Source organism: Anguilla rostrata, chromosome 7 (assembly GCF_018555375.3).
Source record: "Anguilla rostrata isolate EN2019 chromosome 7, ASM1855537v3, whole genome shotgun sequence".
Taxonomy (NCBI): domain Eukaryota; kingdom Metazoa; phylum Chordata; class Actinopteri; order Anguilliformes; family Anguillidae; genus Anguilla; species Anguilla rostrata.
Genome location: NC_057939.1, coordinates 1,502,689 through 1,527,707, shown reverse-complemented (window position 1 = coordinate 1,527,707; position 25,019 = coordinate 1,502,689). Strand labels below are relative to the sequence as shown.

Genomic DNA, 25,019 nt, shown 5'->3' with positions numbered 1-25,019 from the left:
AGATTCCAAAACACCCAGCTTGTCCAAATATTTCAAGTAATTAGGGCTTGGTGTTTTTTTTTATTTTATTTCATATTATAATCTCAAGACACCATGGTCTTGCAAATGGTAAAAACCTTCCTTACCTTTGACATCAGGGCCTTTGTGTATATTTACAGTAAAATCACCCATAACATAACATCCCTCAAACTGAGGCGCCACTGCATGGCTTCCGTGCTGAGCCGTAATGGAGATAGATTTTGAGGATCTCAGAACTGTGTGTGGGTGATCAGCGAGGTCCCCTCCTGATTGGACAGGGACAGAAGGAAGAGACCAATTAAATGTTGTTCTGTGGAACCCCCAGTCACAACCGGCACTGTTACAGCCAGAATTCAGCAACAACAGAAGGTCCCTCATCCCTGCAGTATGCCACACAGGACTCCCCGTGTGTGTGTGTGTGTATATATGTGTGTAGACGTGTATCTGCCTGTGTGTCTAAGCGTGTGCGTGTGCATGTGTATTTTTGTATATGTACATGTGTGTATCTGAGTGTGTGTCTGTGTAAGCATCTGCACGAGCACATGTGTGTGTGTCTGTGTGTGCGTGTGTATGTGTATACATGTGTACACGTGTGTTTGTGTAAGCGTGTGTGCACGTGTGTGTATGTATACATGTGTGCACGTGTATTTGTATGTGTGTCTGTGCGTGTATGTGTGTACGTGTGTGTGTATGTGAGTGTGTGAATGTGAGCATGTGTGCGTCTCTGTGTGTGTGTGAGTGCCTGTGTGAACGCTTGCATGCGTCTGTGTGTGTATGTGTGTGAGTGTGTATGTGAGTGAGTGTGTATGCGAGTATGTGAGTGTGTATGTGAGTGTGTGTGTGCGTGAGTATGTGTGTGTGAGTCTGTATGTGTATGTGTGTGAATGTGTATGTGAGTGTGTGTGTTTTTGTGAGTGTGTATTTGTGTGAGTGTGTGTGAGTGTGTGTGTGTGTGTGTGTCTGTGTGTGAGTGTATGTGAGTGTGTGTGTGTGTGTTTGTGTGAGTGTGTGTGTGTGTCTGTGTGTGAGTGTGTGTTTGTGTGAGTGTATGTGAGTGTGTGTGTGAATGTGTGTTTGTGTGAGTGTGTGTGAGTGTTTATGTGTAAGTGTGTGTGTGTGTGTGTGTGTGTTTGTGTGAGTGTGTGTGTGTGTGTCTGTGTGTGTGTGTGTGTGTGTGTGTGTGTGAGTGTGTCTGTGTGTGAGTGTGTGTTTGTGTGAGTGTGTGTGAGTGTGTGTGTGAGTGTGTGTTTGTGTGAGTGTGTGAGTGTTTATGTGTGAGTGTGTGTGTTTTTGTGAGTGTGTATTTGTGTGTGTGTGTCTGTGTCTGTGTGTGAGTGTATGTGTGTGTGTGTGTGTGTGTGTGTGTGTGTCTGTGTGTGAGTGTGTGTTTGTGTGAGTGTATGTGAGTGTGTGTGTGAGTGTGTGTTTGTGTGAGTGTTTATGTGTGAGTGTGTGTGAGTGTTTATGTGTGTGTGTGTGTGTGTGTGTTTGTGTGAGTGTGTGTGTGTGTGTGTCTGTGTGTTTGTGTGAGTGTATGTGAGTGTGTGTGTGAGTGTGTGTTTGTGTGAGTGTGTGTGAGTGTTTATGTGTGAGTGTGTGTGTTTGTGTGAGTGTGTGTGTGTGTGAGTGTGTGTTTGTGTGAGTGTTTATGTGTGAGTGTGTGTGAGTGTTTATGTGTGTGTGTGTGTGTGTGGGCTGCCTCTTACCCGGGAGGGAAGCTCCAGATGTTCTTCTTGGTGAGGGCATGGCGTGGGAGACTGGAGGGAACAGAGATAAAACCAAACTGAATGAAACCAAAATCCATCCATAAAAAAAAGACAATCATTTGCCGATTTATTTGACCATTAATTTTAAGGTGAAATGGGTAACTTGCTACTCTATCTAGTGTCCACAAGGGAGAATGGCAATTCATACCCAAAGCATGACAACGCCTTGCTAGTTGCTTTCAATGGAAACGCTGAACATAAGCCGCGTTTCCACCAAAATTACCCGGAACTTTCAGTCCCAGGAACTACTTTACCAGGAACTAAAAGGTTCCTTCAGCCAATGGTTGTCTGCGTTTCCACCGGGGTCTAAAGTACCGCGAAGATTAGGCAAATTAGCCCACTGACGTATGAAAAAGCGACGTTGTCGTCGGTCCATCTGTCATATGATTTCTTCTGTAACCCCATACTACCACGGAAGTAGCCTACATTATTTTCTAATAACCGGGACAGCCCGGAGGGGTTTATTCCACTTATATACAACGGGTTACCAACAATGACTATATATGGTTACTTTTGTATTTATTGATTTTCATATATCCTCTCAAACACATTCATTGTTTTTATGCGAACATTCGCTTTCATGTCTTGACATCCGAAGTGACAGAATGCATTCACATTTATATGTATAACTGGCAACAACAGCAGAAAACATGCACACGTTGTAAACAATTTGCTGTTTGATTACTTTCTCGTCGTCAATTCCATATAGGCTAATCGCAAAATGACAAGAATAGAACGAAAACTCGGACTTGCATGAAAATGTAAATATTAGTAGTGGTACAGCCACCGTTTGCTTTCCTTCGAAGTTACTGCTAGCCGAGCAGCGAAGTGTGCCCTCCAGATGTGAACCATGCACCATAAATCTTTGTCTTCCAGGTCTTTTCGTGGAATTGAAAAATGGCAGTAAAATTGAGTAAAATTACGGCAGTCTGAAAAAGCTAAAGGGAAGATTACTAGAATTAACCTGTTATTTTACCCGGACAAAAAGTGCGGAAGGTGATTTCCAGTTTGCTTGTACTGTATCACCAATGTTAATTATGCAGAACTACCGCATACCTCACATCTGTATCAAACGTTTTGAGTCAATTACAACGGGCTAACAAAGAAAATCCGGAAGAAAATATTCAGCAACCGAATTAATCCGTTTGAATGTTTTAGTACGTAATATGCTGTCCCAGCACGAATGCTTAGCATTTTATAAAACGAATACTAAAGCAAGAAAAGAGCAGAAGAGCACACGTTATAATTCCAAGACGTTGGCAGGCTATAACCAAAAGTAGGCTACTGCGCCGCATAACATACAACTTTGATTTGAAGTTATTATGAAAATAAATTGGTTTGCCGCTGCATATTTTCAAACATGGCGGGTAATGGCGGAAAATAAATACAACACAAATGCTGCGAGTACTCGACCAATCAGAAATGTTCAGCGCTGCAAGCTCCACCCAAAAGGTTCCTGTACTTTCGGAAAGTACTACCCCCTGAGCAGGAACCTTTTGGGGGGTTAAATAAAGCCCCAGGAACTAAATTTAGACCCTAGTTCCTGCGGTGGAAACGCACTGAGTTCCTCAAAAGGTTCCTAGTTCCAGGGTATAGTTCCTGCGGTGGAAACGTGGCTGTGATGGGATGCTAGCTATTGTAACATCCAAAATGTCAAGAGATAAGTATTACGTGAGACAAGACTGAATAATATGTTTATGTTGCATCATAGCCACGCCTCCTACTGGCCCTCCAGCACCTCTTTCAGCAGCAACTTGGTCTTTACAGGAGTCTCCAATCCAAGTACGAACAGAAAATATACAGGATTTAAAAACACACAGATTTCTAAACATAGTTTTGGGGTCTCTTCATGGGGTCAATTACCTTTACTGATGGTCTCGCCTTTAGACATACTCACACTCTCCTTTGAGTCTTCAGTTTCCTTCAAATAAAAAACACCACAGAGAGTGTACTTGTATTTTCACAGAATAGTTTAATATTTTGACTCAATTATTAATATGAATACCAGCTTAAATTTCAGGAGCTGGCTGTTTATTATCAGACCTATAGCACTGATGTGAATTTCAGCGTATGCACAATTTATGATCAGTTATAAAAGGGATAGTTCTGGTCTTGGATGCTGATCGGTCAATACCGTGTTCCAGCCATGCTATAACACATGATATAGTAACAGCTATGACATGATGCACCTATTCACCTTACAGTATACAATATCACTGTGCACCCTTAACAGAGATTGGACCATGGACAGTACCTAACATTATTGGCCCAAGAACCTTTAATGTTAGGTAAACTTAATTTGAGAAAATAAGAAATAAAAAGATTGCAACAAACCAGGACAATAATATGGACAGTTTTAACATTACTTTAAATAAGAAAACACGGTTATTGCAGCTTTCAGTGCATGATATCAAAATGTACTCCCGAAATGCATGGTGTCTACTGCGTTAAACATTTTAAACTTGCGTAAATGACAACATCCAGATTAACAATCCCAATGCAAAAGTGAAGTTAGTTAGACTGTTTCTAGTTTTTTCTTTGTTTGTTTGTAATTTTATACACAGAAACATTTCCAGTGTTAATTAAGCTCTAACAGTTTTAATAAAACTTAACAGATCACATTTGTTCCCACATTCCATAGTGAATTAATACATTTTACTGTGTAGCAGTAGAGTTACTGACAGGTTAGAAAGGTGTAGGCTAGTTGCTTGTCAGGTTTGCGCAACCAGGTATGCGAGTGTGTAACGTTATTACTGTAAAATTGAAGAGAATTGACATTAGTTTGCTGAAGCAAGAAGCATTTTAGCTTGCTAATGTTAAACATTACTTAGGCTATATTCCCTCTGCTTTCACTCGCCACACTAAAAATATTGTTAGCCTCCATGTCCAGGGAGTGGTCAGACTCATCAGGAAAATTCATGCATATATTTTCTGAATCCTATATATATATATCTGCAATAAAGTGGAAAAATCCCACTGATACATTTAGGATGAAAATTGGTTTCCATTAATAGCCTAACTGTACAACTGAAAATATAATTGAGAGTGCTGTTCTTTAGGTTGCACATGCCATTTCCACATGTGATTGGACTACTTACGTCAGTACAGTAACAAAGTACTTTGTTTACATTACAGGCATTTAGCAGACGCTCTTATCCAGAGCGACTTACACAACTTTTTTACATAGCATTTTACATTGTATCCATTTATACAGCTGGACATATACTGAAGCAATTTTGGTTAAGTACCTTGCTCAAGGGTACAACGGCAGTGCCCTACCCGGGAATCGAACCTGCGACCTTTCGGTTACAAGCCCAGTTCCTTACCCACTGTGCTACACTCCGTCCATAGGTATTACTTACCCTCCAGGACTGGAATTGCCCACCCCTGTCTCTGCATCTGGGGTAATTCCAGCCTTAGACTCATGTATCATCAAATTAATTTATTATCGATCCACTGTTAGCATGGCTGTTATTCATATGATTGCAATCAATATATCCATCCCTGACATGTTCATGTCTTTGAAATTCAACTGTAACTGGCCATTGTGAGTTACTGGCCTTGAGGAATTAGGTGGTCTGTAAATGATGCCGTACAGAAATAAAGACTGACTAGCCAGGGTGTACCTCTGCCTCATCTTCAGGAGAGCCAGCGTCAGGGTGGCCAAGGCTCTTGGAGTGGGTGTGGTCATCAGAGTGGCTGTGGCTTTGGCTCTTGGAGTGGGTTTGGTTATCATTGTGGGTGTGGTTATCAGAGTAGACTTGGCTCTCACTGATTGGGTGCTCAGGCCCTTCTTGTTGGTCAGAGTCTAATACAGTGGGTCAAAAGAGCAAACAGAACGGCAGCCATCACAATGTAGGCAGATCCCTCTATACACGATAAAACACTGGCTCTAAATATCTTTCTATTGTATAAATAAACAAGAGTAATTTTTTAATCAACACTGCTAGAGAGTGTTGCAGGGATTCATACAAGCATATTTGGGCACAGCAAGCAGCTTTAGCGAAACACAACTACAGCAAATCTAAGCACCCCTAACCCTGGGCAATGCTACTGCCAAGCATGGACCTGCAGGCTACCGGCCACAGTCAGCACTGGCAAGGTCAGAATTTCATCCTGTGCATGGGGCCTGCCCATACGCTAGCGGGATGCCATGACAGTTTATTTGACATGCTAAAAACATTTTAATTCCACATTTGAAAATGTCAGGCTCCATTTTCATAAGGAGAACAGACTATGAGAACACTGGAAAATACACTTTTATGAAGTTTATCATGGGCTGAAAAAGCACTGCTGCTACAGCACTAGACCCTGACCCTCACCAGGTAAGTCACCTGAGAACCCAGTTCTCTTCTACTGGGGGAACCTGAGGGACTAAATTGGATGGTAAATGGTAAATGGACTGGAAATTGGATGGAAAATGTAGGGTATTGTACAGCCAACCAGGTATAGGGGATGATTAGGTGGTCAGAGGTGGGGAGTCTGTTTTTTGCGTGAATTTAGCAAGGACCCCTTCTTCCACACTGTGCTGGGACACTGGATTTCTGTTTGGTCCATAGGGAAGAGTGCCCCCTACTGGCCCAACAACACCTCTTCAAGCTGCAACTTGGTTTTCCCAAGTGGTCTCATAACCAAGTATGAGCCAAAAATAAAGATATCAAAACACAGTTTGACAGGGGGTCTTTACCTGTACTGACGGTTTCATCTTTAGTTACGCTCACACTCTCCTTTGAGTCTTCAGTTTCCTTCAGTGAAAAACATCACAGGCAGTGTATTCATATTGTACAAGTGTTGTGTTGGTTTTAGTTTCACATAATATTTTAACTCTTGACTCAATGATTAATGTGAATTCTAACCTATATTTATGGAGCTGCCTTTTTAATATTGGACTTTCACAGCACTGATCTGAATATCATTTAAAATCAAATATGTGCATGCCAACATTTCAAAAATTGATTATTGAAACCTTTACTTTGTCAGAGCGGCTGTCCAAAGCCAGATGGTTTCTAGAGAAACTGTCACCTTAGTCTTATCCTCAGCACCTTTGATTCCCTGCAACAGAGCCACACCCAAACCCCAGTGTAAGTGCTGTAGCAGAGTTTAATAAGGCTACTTTGAGTGTCTTTGGCAAAGGCTGCTGAACTGAGAAATGCAACTGAAATATGTCAGTCATCCAAGCTGTCTAATCACATGCTTTTTAGACGGAGTTCTGGGTGTGTCTGAATGTCAGTCTATGAATAAGGCTCTAAAGCAGAGATCTCAAACTCAAATCTTAGAGGTTGCAGTGTTTGTAGATTTTCAGGGTGTTTCAGCGCTTAAATGCTTAATATAAGTCACTGATTGGCTGAAAAGATCACACTGTGTCCCTCCAAGACTGGAGTTTGGTCCCTTCTCTGGGGTTTGAGTAAGAACTCACCTCATTCTCCTCCTCCTCCTCCTCCTCCTCCTCCTCTTCATCCTCCTCCTCCTGTGTAGTACACACAGTATCTTCGATGTCTTCTCTCAAAGTCCCATCCATGTCATCAGTACCCACTAAACCACTCTCTGCGTCTGATTTAGCTGGGTCTGCAGAGGAGGGCTGGGACTGGGCCAGACATAAGGATGGGTTCTCTGGCGCTGGTTCTGGGCCCAGACTGGATCTGTTGTCTGTGGTCTCCTCCTGATACTCAGACTCTGCACCAGAGATGTTCAGAGACAGACCACAGTCACACTCACTAGTATATGAGTTCCAAGGAAGGGTCCCCAACCCCATCCACCCCAAGTCAAAATTTGATCAAAACTGAAATTATTTGTATATGGTTTGAAAACCTGTTCCTTTGTTACCTGGGGTAGGTGTGCCAGGTGTGATGTGCTCAGCAGGTGTTCTGCCTCTCTGCTGGGTCTCAGATTCCAACACACTTTTCTGTGATTCTTCCTTTTCTTTCTGCTCTTTCAAAGTTTCCTGTAAATCAGACCTTGATTTACCCCCCTTTTCATCCCCCTTTTTACCCACAATTTGGGAAATCTCATTTCATTGAGAAGTGAGATTACATACTAATATTTTAAAAATGTTTTAAGTACATGAAACACTGAAAAATACACATAACGAACATTGAAAAGATCACACTGCGTCCCTCCAGTACTGGAGTTTGGACCCTGCTCTGGAGTTTGTGTAAGAACTCTCACCTCCTCCTCCTGCTCATCCTTCCCCTTCTCCTTCTCCACCTCCTCTTCCTGTGCACTACACACAGTGTCTTTGGTGTCTTTATACATAGTCCCAACCGTGCTGTCAGTATCTGTTAAACCACTTTCTGCGTCTGACTTATCTGGGTCTGCAGAGGAGGGCTGGGACTGGGCCAGGCATGAGGGTGGGTTCTCTGGTGCTGGTTCTGGGCCCAGACTGGATCTGTTGTCTGTGGTCTCCTCCTGATACTCAGAATCTGCACCAGAGATGTTCAGAGACAGACCACAGTCACACTCCCTGGTATAAGAGGTGGAAGACAGGGTCCCCAACCCTTATCATCCACCCAAAGTCAAAATTTGATCAAAACTGAGATTAATTGTATACGATTTCAAAACCAGTTCCTTTGTACCTGGGGCAGGTGTGCCAGGTGTGATGTGCTCAGCAGGTGCTGTGTCTGTCTGCTCATTCTCAGATTCCAACAGACTTCTCTGTGGTTAAAAATCAATAGATTTTGCCTGTAAATAAAAATATATACATACTACACTATATATGTTATTGAGGCAAGTGCTGCAACCCAGAATGTGTTGGTAAGCCGTAAGCACAGTATAGATATTCAACTAAAGTTATCTTTACATTACATTACATTACAGGCATTTGGCAGACGCTCTTATCCAGAGCGACGTACAACAAAGTGTATAACCATAACCAGGAACAAGTATGACGAAACCCCTAGAGAGAAGTACCGGTCCAAGTGCAGGGAACAACCGCATAGTTCAACTTGGACCCTGATGGTTAAACTGATTAACACTAACAACGAGAACAGCAACAACGCAATCTATGAAAAAAATACAAGTAGTCGTTAAGACAGTTAATGCCCCTAAGTCACCTACGAAACAGCTGCCTAGTTACAACCCTAAGCTTAGTCATTTACAGGGGGGAAGGGAGGGATGGGGAGAGGTGCAGCCTGAAGAGGTGAGTCTTCAGTCGTCGTTTGAAATGGGTCAGTGTCTCAGCTGTTCTGACCTCCACAGGGAGGTCATTCCACCATCGTGGGGCCAGAACGGACAGGAGACGTGTTCTGGAAGTGCACGTGCGAAGAGGGGGAGGAGCTAGGCGTCCTGGGGTAGCAGAACGGAGGGATCTGGCTGGCATGTAGGGTTTGAATATCTTGTGGAGGTATGCTGGGGCTGATCCCTTGACTGCCTGGTATGCTAGGACCAATGTTTTAAATTTGATGCGAGCTATATCTCACTCGCTAAATTTAAAAACCATGTGAGCTACTCCGCTGCTAGCAGACACTTTCTGTTATCTTCAAATTAACTGACTATCCCTCCAATGTAAGCGCAGCATATATTTATGGATTCCAATTAATAGACCCTTGAGATTAAACTGTAGCGGGCTGCTGTGAATCATTGACTTTGAGGAATTAAAAGTGATTTTTTACAGTGCATAGATGATGCTGTACAGAAATAAAGACTGATTGACTAGCCAGAGTGTACCTCTTCCTCATCTTGTGCTGTGCACTGGCAGCAAATGAAAGCACGGCAACACCTCAGAAGATGATTGTCAGTGTGGCTCCGCCTCTTTGAGTGGGTGTGTCGGTTAGAACCTAATACAGTGGGACAAAAAACCGAAGGAAACAACAGTAGTCACAATACATGGGTTGACTGGTCATCTAGATCAAGAGGAGGTGGTGGGTTGCCTTGTTCACATCTGTCTTTCTCCCTAAACATCATTTTCATCTGTCAGTCCCCCCCTCCTCCCCAGCCAACTACTTTGGTCCTCTACAGCAGGTGTGGGCTTGGTTAGTGTTTGGATGGAAGACCTCCAGGGAAAGCTGCTAGAATTGGTATTGGCAGGCCAGTAGGGACGATCTTTTCTCTGGTCAAATTAACCCCAATGCTCCAGTGCAGTGATGGGGACATTGTGCAGTAGGAGATGTTATGGGGGCATTGTTAGTGTAAGCATTCATAGGTGGTTCAGTCATGTGTTATGTTTTATGCACCAATTTACAAATAATATATTGTAGAATTGTATTTCATTGTCATCTTATTGTACATAATGTGGGGTATTAGTATTTCTGTGGGCTATACTTGGCCTGTAGGGCATGGAAAATACTGAAATTTAATGTGTGCTGATAGGTGCTAGTGAGCTAGTAAGCATATTTCAAATGTTATAGTTTCCCATATTGTTCAGCTAGCTTGCTAGTTTCTGAAATATACTTAGCTATACTTTTTCTAACCTTTGTAAAATTAAGTAAGCTTGTTTAGCTATTAAACTGCTGCTGCTGATCGTTGACTAGCCAGTTAGCTTTATTGTAAACTCAGTTTGACCTGGACCTTTTTTCAGATACATCGCTTAAACAATCCAGGATGAATTAACACATATCGTTTCAAATAATCTTATTAATTAAATTTGGGTTTACTCCATTTCATGAAAATGAATTAGGATTTGATTAGTTAATCAGGCATTGAATCATCCCGGATAACTGCACACACCCACTCTGCTACATAGGTGCAATGAATTGCACACCAAAAACAGGATCATACTCCTCATACAGACTGAAACCAAGCTGCCACTGCCAAGCTGCCACAATTGATAATGACATTTTCATAAGGAGAACAGTCTATGAGAACACTGGAAAATACACTTTTATTAAGTTTATCATGGGCTGAAAAAGCACTGCTGCTACAGCACTAGACCCTGACCCTCACCAGGTAAGTCACCTGAGAACCCAGTTCTCTTCTACTGGGGGAACCTGAGGGACTAAATTGGATGGTAAATGGTAAATGGACTGGAAATTGGATGGAAAATGTAGGGTATTGTACAGCCAACCAGGTATAGGGGATGATTAGGTGGTCAGAGGTGGGGAGTCTGTTTTTTGCGTGAATTTAGCAAGGACCCCTTCTTCCACACTGTGCTGGGACACTGGATTTCTGTTTGGTCCATAGGGAAGAGTGCCCCCTACTGGCCCAACAACACCTCTTCAAGCTGCAACTTGGTTTTCCCAAGTGGTCTCATAACCAAGTATGAGCCAAAAATAAAGATTTCAAAACACAGTTTTTTTTCTGTATGATTTTAAAACCAGTTCCTTTGTACCTGGGGCAGGTGTCCCAGGTGTGAGGTGCTCAGCAGGTGTTGTGTCTCTCTGCTGGTTCTCAGACTCCAACAGACTTGTCTGTGATTCGTACTTTTCTTTCTGCTCTTTCAAAGTTTCCTGTAAATCAAACTTCAAATTACCCCCCTTTTCATCCCCTTTTACCCACAATTTGGGAAATCTCATTTAATTGAGGAGTGAGATTACATGCTGATATTTAAAAATAATTGTTCAGCACATGAAATACAGAAAACTGCGCATAGAAATCTTGTCAGCAGATTAAACAGCTCTGCTAGCTAACCATTTCATCTGAAATAAGCAATGGGGAAATGACTGCATGCATAAACTAATCAATTGGTTGAAAATGAATGCAGTTTAGCAAACTAGCTGCATCCGTCCCCACATGAATATGACCTAGCAAATGTCCCTAATGGCATTTAAGGTTTCTTTGGTGTGTATAATGAGCTGAAAGTGGTAGCCAACTAGTTAACTAGGCAACTTTGGTAGCTAGCCTGTTGGCTAATCAGTAGATTTAGCCTGTAGACAGAAATTCATGATAGTATATTTTTGTTGGGACAAGCGCTGCAACTCAGAGAGTGCTGATAAGCACAGTAGACCTGGCTGTCTAAAAATACCTGACTCCCAAAATGTACAGAGCTTGTGAGCTATTGAGCCCGTTCATAAACTCTATAACTTGAGAAGTGTTATCTCAGACATATGTGTAGTGAATTGAACAGATCTCCCCATTGTAAGCACATAATTTATTCAAGGGTTAAATAGGCTGCCTAAACAAGGCAAAACAAGTAATCTGACACTGTGGAGTTTGGTCCCTGCTCTGGGGTTTGTGTATGAACTCTTACCTCCATCTCCTCATGTGCAGTACACACAGTGTGTTTGGTGTGTTTACTCAAAGTCCCATCCATGTCATCAGTATCCGCTAAACCACTCTTTGCGTCTGACTTAGCTGGGTCTGCAGAGGAGGGCTGGGACTGGGCCAGGCATGAGGATGGGTCCTCTGGTGCTGGTTCTGGGCCCAGACTGGATCTGTTGTCTGTGGTCTCCTCCTGATACTCAGAATCTGCACCAGAGATGTTCAGAGACAGACCACAGTCACACTCCCTGGTATAAGAGGTGGAAGACAGGGTCCCCAACCCTTATCATCCACCCAAAGTCAAAATTTGATCAAAACGGAGATTAACTGTATATGATTTTAAAACCAGTTCCTTTGTACCTGTGGCAGGTGTGCCAGGTGGGATGTGCTCAGCAGGTGTTGTGTCTGTCTGCTCGTTCTCAGATTCCAACAGACTTCTCTGTGGTTAAAAATCAATAGATTTTGCCTGTAAATAAAAATATATACATACTACACTATATATGTTATTGAGGCAAGTGCTGCAACCCAGAGTGTGTTGGTAAGCCGTAAGCACAGTATAGATATTCGACTAAAGTTATCTCACTCGCTAAATTTAAAAACCATGTGAGCTACTCCGCTGCTAGGAGACACTTTCTGTTATCTTCAAATTAACTGACTATCCCTCCAATGTAAGCGCAGCATATATTTATGGATTCCAATTAATAGACCCTTGAGATTAAACTGTAGCGGGCTGCTGTGAATCATTGACTTTGAGGAATTAAAAGTGATTTTTTACAGTGCATAGATGATGCTGTACAGAAATAAAGACTGATTGACTAGCTAGAGTGTACCTCTTCCTCATCTTGTGCTGTGCACTGGCAGCAAATGAAAGCACGGCAACACCTCAGAAGACGATTGTCAGCGTGGCTCCGCCTCTTTGAGTGGGTGTGTCGGTTAGAACCTAATACAGTGGGACAAAAAAGCAAAGGAAACAACAGTAGTCACAATACATGGGTTGACTGGTCATCTAGATCAAGAGGAGATGGTGGGTTGCATTGTTTACATCTGTCTTTCTCTCAAAACATCATTTGCATCTGTCAGTCCCCCTCTCCTCCCCAGCCAACTACTTTGGTCCTCTACAGCAGGTGTGGGCTTGGTTAGTGTTTGGATGGAAGACCTCCAGGGAAAGCTGCTAGAATTGGTATTGGCAGGCCAGTAGGGACGATCTTTTCTCTGGTCAAATTAACCCCAATGCTCCAGTGCAGTGATGGGGACATTGTGCAGTAGGAGATGTTATGGGGACATTGTTAGTGTAAGCATTCATAGGTGGTTCAGTCATGTGTTATGTTTTATGCACCAATTTACAAATAATATATTGTAGAATTGTATTTCATTGTCATCTTATTGTACATAATGTGGGGTATTAGTATTTCTGTGGGCTATACTTGGCCCTTAGGGCATGGAAAATACTGAAATTTAATGTGTGCTGATAGGTGCTAGTGAGCTAGTAAGCATATTTCAAATGTTTCAGTTTCCCATATTGTTCAGCTAGCTTGCTAGTTTCTGAAATATACTTAGCTATACTTTTTCTAACCTTTGTAAAATTAAGTAAGCCTTTTTAGCTATTAAACTGCTGCTGCTGATCTTTGACTAGCCTGTTAGCTTTATTGTAAACTCAGTTTGACCTGGACCTTTTTTCAGATACATCGCTTAAACAATCCAGGATGAATTAACACATATCGTTTCAAATAATCTTATTAATTAAATTTGGGTTTACTCCATTTCATGAAAATGATTTAGGATTTGATTAGTTAATCAGGCATTGAATCATCCCGGATAACTGCACACACCCACTCTGCTACATAGGTACAATGAATTGTACACCAAAAACAGGATCATATTCTTCATACAGACTGAAACCAAGCTGCCACTGCCTTTGCAGGATCATGTGACACTGAAATTGACAAAGCAATATTTTTTTAACTCTCATAATGTAACCTATGTTGTTTTTCATTTTGTTTTGGGGTTGTAGATTACTTGTGTAAATATCACCACTGTTAAACTCTGTGGCAAACTTTTTACTGACAAAAATGGCACAGAAAAGCAACAGCAGAAGAAAGGGCCTCCATAATTTTTGCATCGACATCAATGTCTTTCTGCCAAAAAGAAGGAAAGAAACTGGATAACTTAACACCGTTTCTTTTCTTCTTTTTGGCAGAAAGATATTGCTGTCAATGCACGGTTCATTTATCCAAACTGCTTTTTTTAGTTTGTTTATCTGAAACCTTTTCTGTGACTGTCTTTCCCAACAGAGCTAGCTATATGTACTATTATGTGCACTAGCAATCTCACTGTTGATTCACATTATAAACCACTTTTTTTTTTTAAAAGAAAAGGTCAATAACAAAAGTGGTTCGGCTCCTATTGAAATTAATGGAGGTGATTGCGAAGTTGTTTCTCGTCGGAGGATGTGTGGATTCCGGTTTAGGGTTAGAACGCAATCACATGTGAAATCGACTTTGCGTAGCTTTAAGCATTCACGTTTGCACAGGGCCTACATATGTCCATTACTGGCAGCCTAATTAATGCTTTTGTGTTCATTTAATGCATAAAACATTATGAAAAATCTACACCTCTTTTTCAAAAACAGCATGACAATTGATAATGACATTTCACCCAACCCCCCCCCCCCCGCCCAAAAAGGACAGTCTATGTATTGCAAACTGAGGACTACTGCAAAATGAACTTAAATTAGGACCTTGTTGAGCACACTAGCACATTAGGACAGCTATCCAAATGAGCTTTTAAATTGAACTTCACATAATTGCTATTGCATTGACTAATTTAGCAAGCTGGGTTAATGCTAGTTAGCTAAACAATTACCACAAAATATAGGAGGTATGGTCGCTAACTAGCTCGCTGGGCTTACCTGTGACAGGTGTGTTAGCAGAGCACAGTTTGTAGCCACATTCACTGCAGAACTTGTCATTCTGCCCACATTCCCTGCGGCACTGGGGGCAATCCATCCTCCTCCCTCTGGGCAAACATCACAAAATGACAGAATGAAGAACCTAAGCACCTTGTAGTTGGGGTTTGGGGATGGAAGAGGAACCAAGGAATTATATTTTTATGTTTCAGCTATTTTTAACTCTAAATCAATCAGTGCGGCCCATTGGAGATTTGTGTAGATTGCAGAGGGATCTCAGGTGACTTCAGCAGGCTATATGTCAGCTTGGTTTAGAAATCTTGTATTTTTGTTAATAAATTATGGGCATTTTAGTCTGAATCACTCAATATGCAGGTGTGTTCAATTCACTGTATTAACTTTGTTGTGTCACTTCTACTTCTCATTGCCAACCTGAACTTACTATACAAGTCAAAGCAATCTTGTCAAAATCTCTGTGTTAATGATTGTCTCTCAGGTAGCCCAGCTGTGGAACAAAAGTTGTAAATCCCTTCCAAGCAAAGCAAAGCGAAAGAGTTTATGTCACCAAAGGGAATACTTGGCATGATTGCAACTGCATTACAGGTATCTGGCAGACCCCGTAATCCAGAAAAAACGTAATATAGGGGGGGAAAAAGTAAATTCACTTGATCTACATACATTTACATTGAACATTCACAATTATATTTAAAATTTATATTTATATATAATCCATGATTTTTCATTGTTGCTTTAATGCAGAGCATTGCTCTTGGAAAAGTGATCACAATTTTTGAGACAATTTTCTCTCTAAATGTTTTTAAAAGTAACATTTGAAAATTGTTGAGATTTTTTTTTTTTTACACTTAGTGATGCTAAATGTGCAAAATTACAGCAGGATTACAGAACGTGCACAATTATATAAACAGCACCCCATAGACCCCTGAGCAAAAGCCAGAATATACATGTCTAGAAATCTAGGCTGAGAGATGTTTTGATATAAACAGATTAGGTTAACCCCAATTTAGCTTGGGTTTTACCCATAGTTAGCCTGGTTACTCTCTAGCTGGCTATAAAACTTTTCAAACAGATGTAGGCAGGCTTTCACCTGAGTACCTATTTTTCATCAACTTTTCACCACAAAAATGTTCACTGGATTTGAACCAGGGCTGTACAGAGGTGACTGCAGGAATGGCTGGAGAGAGAAAAGAAGACGATGCAAAACAACCACAATATAAAGTAAACAGGAAGTAGAGCGAAGACAGTGTAGTCTGCTGCACAGAAGAGAGAAAGAGTCTATGCAAAACAGCCTGAAGAAAAGGGGGAGAAAAGGGAGGTGTTGAGGGAGCCAATGTCTTTGTTTTTGTTCACAGTATAAATAGCCACGCAAAGTTCCCAATGGAAAGAGGGATCAGAGTCAACTTTACTTTGATATAGTTTTTGCTTCATTTTTTCTTATCATTATTTTGCTTTGTTGTGTTAAGACTTTCAGTCAAAAAGGTCTTTGTTTACTTTGAACTTTGAAACGGCATGACTAATTAGCCAGCAAATGAACCATCACCTTTACCGACATCAGCTATTACCTGCCACAACCAAAACCAGCGGCGCAGCGACAGGGGGTGCAGAGGGTGCAATGCACCCGGGCGCCACATCAGCGGGGGCGCCAAAGAGCGTACGAAAAAACTGACTGTCTCAGGACAGAACTAACGTTAGGAGAATAACGATAGTTAACGAACGTTACCATCATGGATGGGAGAAAGAAGCCTTCGGGCGCCCAAAACCGAAAAAGAAAAATGACTAGACAGGATACAGAAAGAAAGATGAGAACATCACTGTCAAACTGGATAACCAAACCAACCAGAGCTTAGCAAATGGAGGCGGGAATAGGCTGCACCTAACTGCTGGTCTGGGATCAGATTTCCCTTCCCAGGTCCTAACTTTAACCATTAGTAGGGGAAGAAAGATTTTTTCAATGGTCAGGACAATAATGTTAAGACGGAAGGAAATCATTCTGTCAGGGTTCTGTGTCTTCCCCCCCGTTATTCCTGGTTGGGCCGCCAGATGGCGGCACCTCTGCTTTGTGTCTTGTTTAATTGTTTTATTGTTTTCAATCACCCTATTATTGGTTCCTTATTGTCTCATGTTCCCTTCCCTCTCTGTGGCCTGATTGTTCATTGTGCCCTCCTGTGTCTCGTCTGCGTCGTGTCTATTTAAGTCTCCCTTCTCCCTGACTCAGGTGCTGGATCCTTGCTTGCCTCTTGCCTGCCTGTAGCCTGTAGCCTGTAGCCTGTAGCCTGTAGCCTGTAGCCTGTAGCCTGTAGCCTGTAGCCTGTAGCCTGTAGCCTGTAGCCTGTAGCCTGTAGCCTGTAGCCTGTAGCCTGTAGCCTGTAGCCTGTAGCCTGTAGCCTGTAGCTTGCGTGCTTGTTCCTGAGTGTTCCTGCCCCTGTTCTGTTTGTAACGTGTTTTAGACTTTTGTATTTTCTTGTTTTCCTGTGTTTTTGGAAGTTTTTCTTTGTGTTTGTTTTAGCCGCCCTGTGAGGCTTTCTGTTCCCTTTGTTCCCCTTCTGCAAGTAAAGTCTTCGTTCTGCCTATTTTTTGAGTTTTGTGTTTTTCCCCGCACTCTGCGCTTGGGTCCATTCCCGCGCCCACCCTGACACATTCCAAATCCAGCCATGTAGAGTTGGTCATATACACCCAGGGTAGATTAGCAGGTCTGTCAGCGCCAGCATGAAAGATATCGTTTATAAAGTTTCAGTTAGCTAACGTTAACGTTAGGAAGGGCTGGATCAGCAGGTAGCTAGCTAGCTGTCAAAGTCAGGTTTATTTGTCATTACAAACCGTATATGCTGTACAGTACACAATGTATTGCAGCAGTAATGATGTGAAGTTAATTCGATTCTTTGCCATCTACTGGTAGAATGAAGATGCCATCTTTGTCTTTGGGCAGCTTCATTGTTCAAGGCAGTGAAGAAAATAAGAAACCGTTTATTGTGTTTAAATTAAATTAAATTAAACATTTATTTTGAATGCAATAATGGCATTTATACAATTAATAAATGCTTAAACGCGTCTGGTAAAATACATCAATTTTATTAAGTGCAGAGAAGAAAAACATTTTGAATCTAACTTTCAAAAAAGGACACATATCTACTCATCATGAAATAGAAGTCTTAAACTTGTATAAACAAATTATCACAGCACTAAGTAATTTATGACTTCAAACAGACCAGAAAGCAGTAATAAAGGTTTATTTGTCATTACAAACCGTATATGCTGTACAGTACACGATGTAACGAAACTTCGTTTCGCAAGGCTTCGGTGTAACCATAGACCGTATAGGGGTGTAACATAGACTTTCAGTTTACTCACAGCACTAAAGGAATACACACATTGTGAAATTAGATTGACAGTGCAGTTGCACTTAGACAAGACAGGTGCAGCAGTTGCGGTAGGCAAGAGATACACAATAAATAATAGTAAGAGATAGTAAGTAGTAAACATATTGTCGGTAATTTATCGAAAACCACGTAGCTATATTGTTGTTGTGTTGTGATAAAAAATAATATGACTCCATTTTAAATCACGTCTTAAGTTAGTTAGGTGAGGTTGTACTCTTTTATACGGTCTATGGTTGTACTTTATAGATTCCTGAAAGGAAATCCTGTTGTCGACTGTACAATTATGATGTGAAAGAAACAATATAACTTAATAGTAACAAATCTGTTATTTCCAGTAATTTTAAATTGAAATACGATATCAGTGACACTAGAAGTAGAAGGGCGCAAGCGTGTTCCAGCTGAGCCGTGACGATATAAGCGTGCGTCGTGAGCACAGTACCGGTATGTGTAGTTCCTAAGCGTACTAAACGTACACAACGTTGTACCTTGTACTTCTCATGGGTCAATCGTGCTGCTGATATTATATTTCATGAGTCATATATGTCATGAGTACCGCATACCAATAGCTAACTGGTCCCCGACGTGTAACTAAAAATATCGCTTATTGAAAATTGCCCCATTCATTCTCCCATTGACAAATCTGCGGGGAAAACGAGGGGAGTGGCTTGGTGACGTTTTCACTTACAAGCTCTATCGGGGGTCTTCCTTACAATCCCAGTAACTGTAGCATCTGCCGAAAGGTCTTTCAGTAAGCTGAAAATAATAAAGAATTACCTCCGTTCTATCATGGACAACGCGCGATTGACGCATCTGGCTGCAATATCAATCGAAAGCAAAGTCGCGCGCTTCACTCATTTCAACGAAATACTGGACAGATGGGCTAGCATGAAATTCAGGCGCGTGAGAATCTAGTTATAAAAGAGAGTGGTGCGTGAAATGAGATGAATTAGGGCGAACTGATACACAAGTAATGGAATAAGATTGTAAACTCTACTGGAATAAAATTGTAATGGAATAAAAATTGAATTTTTAACATGTTATAAAAACCCTCTTACTTTCACTTTCATTCTTATTTTGATCGTGAATGCAAGCGCAATTGCATTTGATCCTACAATGATTGTGATGTATTAAATGTGTGTGTTGCGTCTTGCACCCACCCTGAGAAGTAGGTTGTTGCGCCCCTGACCAAAACCCAAAACAAGATGAAGCTCCAACAAACCTGAGTAGGCAGGTTCACTGGAAAATGTATTCAAAACATTGCTGGTGTCTCAATTGGCATTTAGAATAAATACTTGAGCTAGGCCACTACATGAGGAGACAGAGAAAGAATATGCAACTTCCATGCCAGACCATGCATTCACGTATCTCCTAAAATATAGGATACAAGATTACTCAATTGTTTCACCTCTGTAAAGATAACAGTTAAACTATGCGGTCGCTCCCTGCACTTGGAACTGTACTTCCCTCTAGGGTTTTCAACGTAGGCCTACTTGTCCCTGGATACAGTTATACGCTTTGTTGTACGTCGCTCTGGATAAGAGGGTCTGCCATAAATACCTGTAATGTAATGTAATGTAAAGGGAGGGTACACAAAGTACTGAGAACGGGAGTGCCAATAGTCTGGAAAACAAAATCATTACTTGTTAAAACTATGTGTTTGTGTAAAATACAATTTTCCTGTGCTGCTTGAACAGAAAAGCTTATTAAAGAAACATTATTAAACAAACGAAGCATTTGTGGCCTAAGGTCCTGTATTCGTATGTAAGAAGGTGTTATTGAAACCCGTGAAAGGACGCCATTGTTTAATTTATCCTGCACGGTCCTGGGCTATAGTGCTGCTCTATAACAACATCTGTCGATATTAGCCAATGCCACGAACAGTTTTTATTTAGCTTCACTTACCGGAAAAATCTGTTCTGGAATCAGTTCACCTGCAGCGTTTTTCCGCAAAAGAATAAAGCGTAGTGTGAAGATGCAGTCAGAATCATTTTCACGGACTGATGATCCAAACAGGGCACTGAAACAACAACTGATTGTCACCCAATTTTATAAGCAACAAAATCGAAAGTGTTATTGTTAGTTTCGTTTGGGCGATGCTGTTAAGAGAGTTAGGCTACGATATTAAATTTTACTGATATTAGAGTAATATTCTATTGATATTCTGTTGTTATTACAATAGGATCCTACATTATCAGACGTTAGCTCACGGTTTGTTCGATAGCTTCGGAGTTTTACTGAACAACTGTACGTCAATCGATTAATTAATACCGAAAGTAACCTCTGTGGACAGGAATAATTTACTGCAGAACTTTATGGAACGTGTTCCTGAGACCTGTTCTGACTTTAGAAAGTCCTGAAATGCGGGATCGTTGTTTATTAGGCGAGTGTTTAAGAAGGATGTTTGTGTAACATGCACGAATGAGGATGTAATCCGCGTTAGCATAAAATGGCGCGTCTTTTGCTAGACTGTTTATTGTTGGAACTCGTGAAGCGACAACGTATGCGAAACTTATTTACATCTACCAATAAGATTAAGAGAACTTTGTGCAAGTGTTTTATGTTGTATTCATCAGCTTTGTATTTTATGTTTGTTTCCGTTTTACAATGTCGTCTGATTTAACATGGAAGACGACGCCACTCATTCGGTTTTCCAGTGTATTCTTGGGCCTGTGTTCATTGCTGCGTTCAAGACAGAGACTGTAAAAAATATGGACAAAGCTACTGTGATGTCACCCATTGCCTCTCCGTGGGTCTGTAAAACACGTTTTGAAGCTCAATGGCGGGCGCGGCCATGTTCTCGATTTGGAGCCAAAACCATAGAGTTAAGCGGTCTTGTGATTTTACAATGTGATTGACAGTCCGGTGCGGAAAAGCCCATCAACCTGAACGAACGATTGCAGAACGAACTTGAGGCTAGCTGACTGTCTGCCGTTATGTTTTAAAATATATTATCAAATGTTTACGGAGTTTAATTTCCATCCGTGAGTGTAGCCTACTGTGTCATGTAATCACGTTATATGTATGACATTAATAATACAATTATGTTCAGTTATCTTCAATTTATGTTTCTCGGCAAAACGAATATGCTTAGCTAGCATATCAGCTTGCCAGTGAGATAGGTAAGCTATCCGTGGTTAGCTCACGCATTAGCAATATGAACTACAGGGGAAGAACATCGACTGCACTGATGGTCAATCAATCAGAGATGTGTAGACTACTAGTGATTTGACAAGGCTAATTTTCATATAACTGTCTGGCAGACCTGCTGTTAACCAAGCAAGTTATCGTCGTAGGTTTTCGCCACAGTCAGTTAATGAGCCATTAACTGCTACTACTCCATCGCCGTTTGTGGTGTTTACTTGCTGGGTGACGCTAGCTGACCGATCGTTCGCAAGTCACTTTTTACCGAATAAAAATTAACACTGTCAGCGGTGATTAACAAATCTACCAAGTATTTTAATAACTGATCTACAGGCGTGTAAATATGACAACGCACTTTGAAGAGCAAGTTTTCCACCTGTTGCATAAAGACAAAAATAATGTACATTGAATTTCTAATTATTATTATTTTCTTGCTAGCTTCTAGCTTTGTCACATTCGTGCAGCATAGCCCAGGTAGACATTTACGGAATGTACACGACTGACAAGCCGTCATACACGTTTGACAGATGGAATATTTGCCGGTTAGGGTTAGCTAGCTAGTCAAATGGCTTGGTAGCCGAAGTTGCGAACTGTTTTAGCATAGGCTACTGGACTACCACAGATAGCACATAAGCGTTAGCTGATTACGCTTTCTGCCAACTAATTATTTGGTTAAGTGGGCTAAAGGAAATAGTAAAAATGACTCGGCTACCGTAAAACTTCAGAGGTGGATTATTTTATGGTTGTCTAGTGCAGCTGTAAATAGCACACGCTATAATGAAACCACTATAAAAAGGGATGCCTGCATTTTCTGACTTTGCACAGGTGGACCGTGGTCGCAGCCGCAATGTCAAGGCCAAGAGACGCCACCTCCCACCCCAGTGACCACAGATGGTAGCCCCTACTGTAGCTCAGTCCTCCGCAGTAATCCGGTAGTGACGCAAGATGTACCTCATTGGTCCAGAACAAATATTGGCACTGTGCCCAAATGACGCAATAAATCATGAAATCGACCCATGGACAGTCATAAGACGAATAAAACACACCTATTATGACTATTTGTTCTTGTGAGAAAAAATTATTGACTTTGTATTTTGATCGCATTTGTACCGTAGACTTACATGGAAACCGGATATGAAAACACCTATAGTGGAGCCATCCGTATTGGCGCTAGTGAGCAACCAGGAACTACAACACCAGGAAATGAGCTTCAAAAACCAAGTCTGGTTTTGGCCGCTTGGTGTAACATAGACTTTCAGTTTGCTCACAGCACTAAAGGAATACACACATTGTGAAAATTAGATTGACAGTGCAGTTGCACTTAGACAAGACAGGTGCAGCAGTTGCGGTAGGCAAGAGATACACAATTTCTAATAAACAGTTTTATTAAAACATAGTAAGTAGTAAACATATTGTCGGTAATTTATCGAAAACCACGTAGCTATATTGTTGTGTTATGATAAAAAATATAGGCTAATATGACTCCATTTTAAATCACGTCTTAAGTTAGTTAGGTGAGATTGTACTCTTTTATACGGTCTATGGTTGTACTTTATAGATTCCTGAAAGGAAATGCTGTTGTCGACCGTACAATTATGATGTGAAAGAAACAATATAACTTAATAGTAACAAATCTGTTATTTCCAGTCATTTTAAATTGAAATACGATATCAGTGACACTAGAAGTAGAAGGGCGCAAGCGTGTTCCAGCTGAGCCGTGACGATATAAGCGTGCGTCGTGAGCACAGTACCGGTATGTGTAGTTCCTAAGCGTACTAAACGTACACAACGTTGTACCTTGTACTTCTCATGGGTCAATCGTGCTGCTGATATTATATTTCATGAGTCATATATGTCATGAGTACCGCATACCAATAGCTAACTGGTCCCCGACGTGTAACTAAAAATATCGCTTATTGAAAATTGCCCCATTCATTTTCCCATTGACAAATTTGCGGGAAAACGAGGGGAGTGGCTTGGTGACGTTTTCACTTACAAGCTCTATCGGGGGTCTTCCTTACAATCCCAGTAACTGTAGCATCTGCCGAAAGGTCTTTCAGTAAACTGAAAATAATAAAGAATTACCTCCGTTCTATCATGGACAACGCGCGATTGACGCATCTGGCTGCAATATCAATCGAAAGCAAAGTCGCGCGCTTCACTCATTTCAACGAAATACTGGACAGATGGGCTAGCATGAAATTCAGGCGCGTGAGAATCTAGTTATAAAAGAGAGTGGTGCGTGAAATGAGATGAATTAGGGCGAACTGATACACAAGTAATGGAATAAGATTGTAAACTCTACTGGAATAAAATTGTAATGGAATAAAAATTGAATTTTTAACATGTTATAAAAACCCTCTTACTTTCACTTTCATTCTTATTTTGATCGTGAATGCAAGCGCAATTGCATTTGATCCTACAATGATTGTGATGTATTAAATGTGTGTGTTGCGTCTTGCACCCACCCTGAGAAGTAGGTTGTTGCGCCCCTGACCAAAACCCAAAACAAGATGAAGCTCCAACAAACCTGAGTAGGCAGGTTCACTGGAAAATGTATTCAAAACATTGCTGGTGTCTCAATTGGCATTTAGAATAAATACTTGAGCTAGGCCACTACATGAGGAGACAGAGAAAGAATATGCAACTTCCATGCCAGACCATGCATTCACGTATCTCCTAAAATATAGGATACAAGATTACTCAATTGTTTCACCTCTGTAAAGATAACAGTTAAACTATGCGGTCGCTCCCTGCACTTGGAACTGTACTTCCCTCTAGGGTTTTCAACGTAGGCCTACTTGTCCCTGGATACAGTTATACGCTTTGTTGTACGTCGCTCTGGATAAGAGGGTCTGCCATAAATACCTGTAATGTAATGTAATGTAAAGGGAGGGTACACAAAGTACTGAGAACGGGAGTGCCAATAGTCTGGAAAACAAAATCATTACTTGTTAAAACTATGTGTTTGTGTAAAATACAATTTTCCTGTGCTGCTTGAACAGAAAAGCTTATTAAAGAAACATTATTAAACAAACGAAGCATTTGTGGCCTAAGGTCCTGTATTCGTATGTAAGAAGGTGTTATTGAAACCCGTGAAAGGACGCCATTGTTTAATTTATCCTGCACGGTCCTGGGCTATAGTGCTGCTCTATAACAACATCTGTCGATATTAGCCAATGCCACGAACAGTTTTATTTAGCTTCACTTACCGGAAAAATCTGTTCTGGAATCAGTTCACCTGCAGCGTTTTTCCGCAAAAGAATAAAGCGTAGTGTGAAGATGCAGTCAGAATCATTTTCACGGACTGATGATCCAAACAGGGCACTGAAACAACAACTGATTGTCACCCAATTTTATAAGCAACAAAATCGAAAGTGTTATTGTTAGTTTCGTTTGGGCGATGCTGTTAAGAGAGTTAGGCTACGATATTAAATTTTACTGATATTAGAGTAATATTCCCATTGATATTCTGTTGTTATTAAAAATTTTTTCCTACATTATCAACGTTAGCTCAGGGGGGGGGTTTTTTCGATAGCTTTAATTTTACTGAACAACTGTTGTTAATCGATTAAAAATACCGAAATTTAAACCCCTGTGGACAGGAAAATTTTCTGAAAAACTTTTTTAACGTGTTTCCCGAGCCTTTCTGACTTTTTGAAA

At 41.1% G+C, this 25,019-nt stretch overlaps 1 protein-coding gene and 1 long non-coding RNA gene across 2 annotated transcripts in view; one reads left to right on the top strand and one right to left on the bottom strand.

Annotated features, from left to right (window-relative positions):
* Positions 1–25,019, bottom strand: part of LOC135258451 (protein starmaker-like) — a 228,028-nt gene that overhangs the window by 15,699 nt on the left and 187,310 nt on the right. Inside the window, exons 12-22 of the mRNA XM_064341841.1 lie at positions 12,746–12,855; positions 12,276–12,354; positions 11,905–12,122; positions 11,047–11,164; positions 9,447–9,556; positions 6,807–6,836; positions 6,472–6,529; positions 5,411–5,592; positions 3,648–3,705; positions 1,725–1,775; positions 126–284 (exon numbers count right to left, since the gene is read on the bottom strand). Coding sequence (XP_064197911.1) covers positions 126–284; positions 1,725–1,775; positions 3,648–3,705; positions 5,411–5,592; positions 6,472–6,529; positions 6,807–6,836; positions 9,447–9,556; positions 11,047–11,164; positions 11,905–12,122; positions 12,276–12,354; positions 12,746–12,855 — 1,173 coding nt within the window. The remainder of the gene's footprint in view (positions 1–125; positions 285–1,724; positions 1,776–3,647; positions 3,706–5,410; positions 5,593–6,471; positions 6,530–6,806; positions 6,837–9,446; positions 9,557–11,046; positions 11,165–11,904; positions 12,123–12,275; positions 12,355–12,745; positions 12,856–25,019) is intronic.
* LOC135258482 (uncharacterized) overlaps positions 10,752–25,019 on the top strand; it is a 189,120-nt gene continuing 174,852 nt past the window's right edge. Inside the window, exon 1 of the long non-coding RNA XR_010331002.1 lies at positions 10,752–10,958. This is a non-coding gene — a long non-coding RNA (uncharacterized LOC135258482). The remainder of the gene's footprint in view (positions 10,959–25,019) is intronic.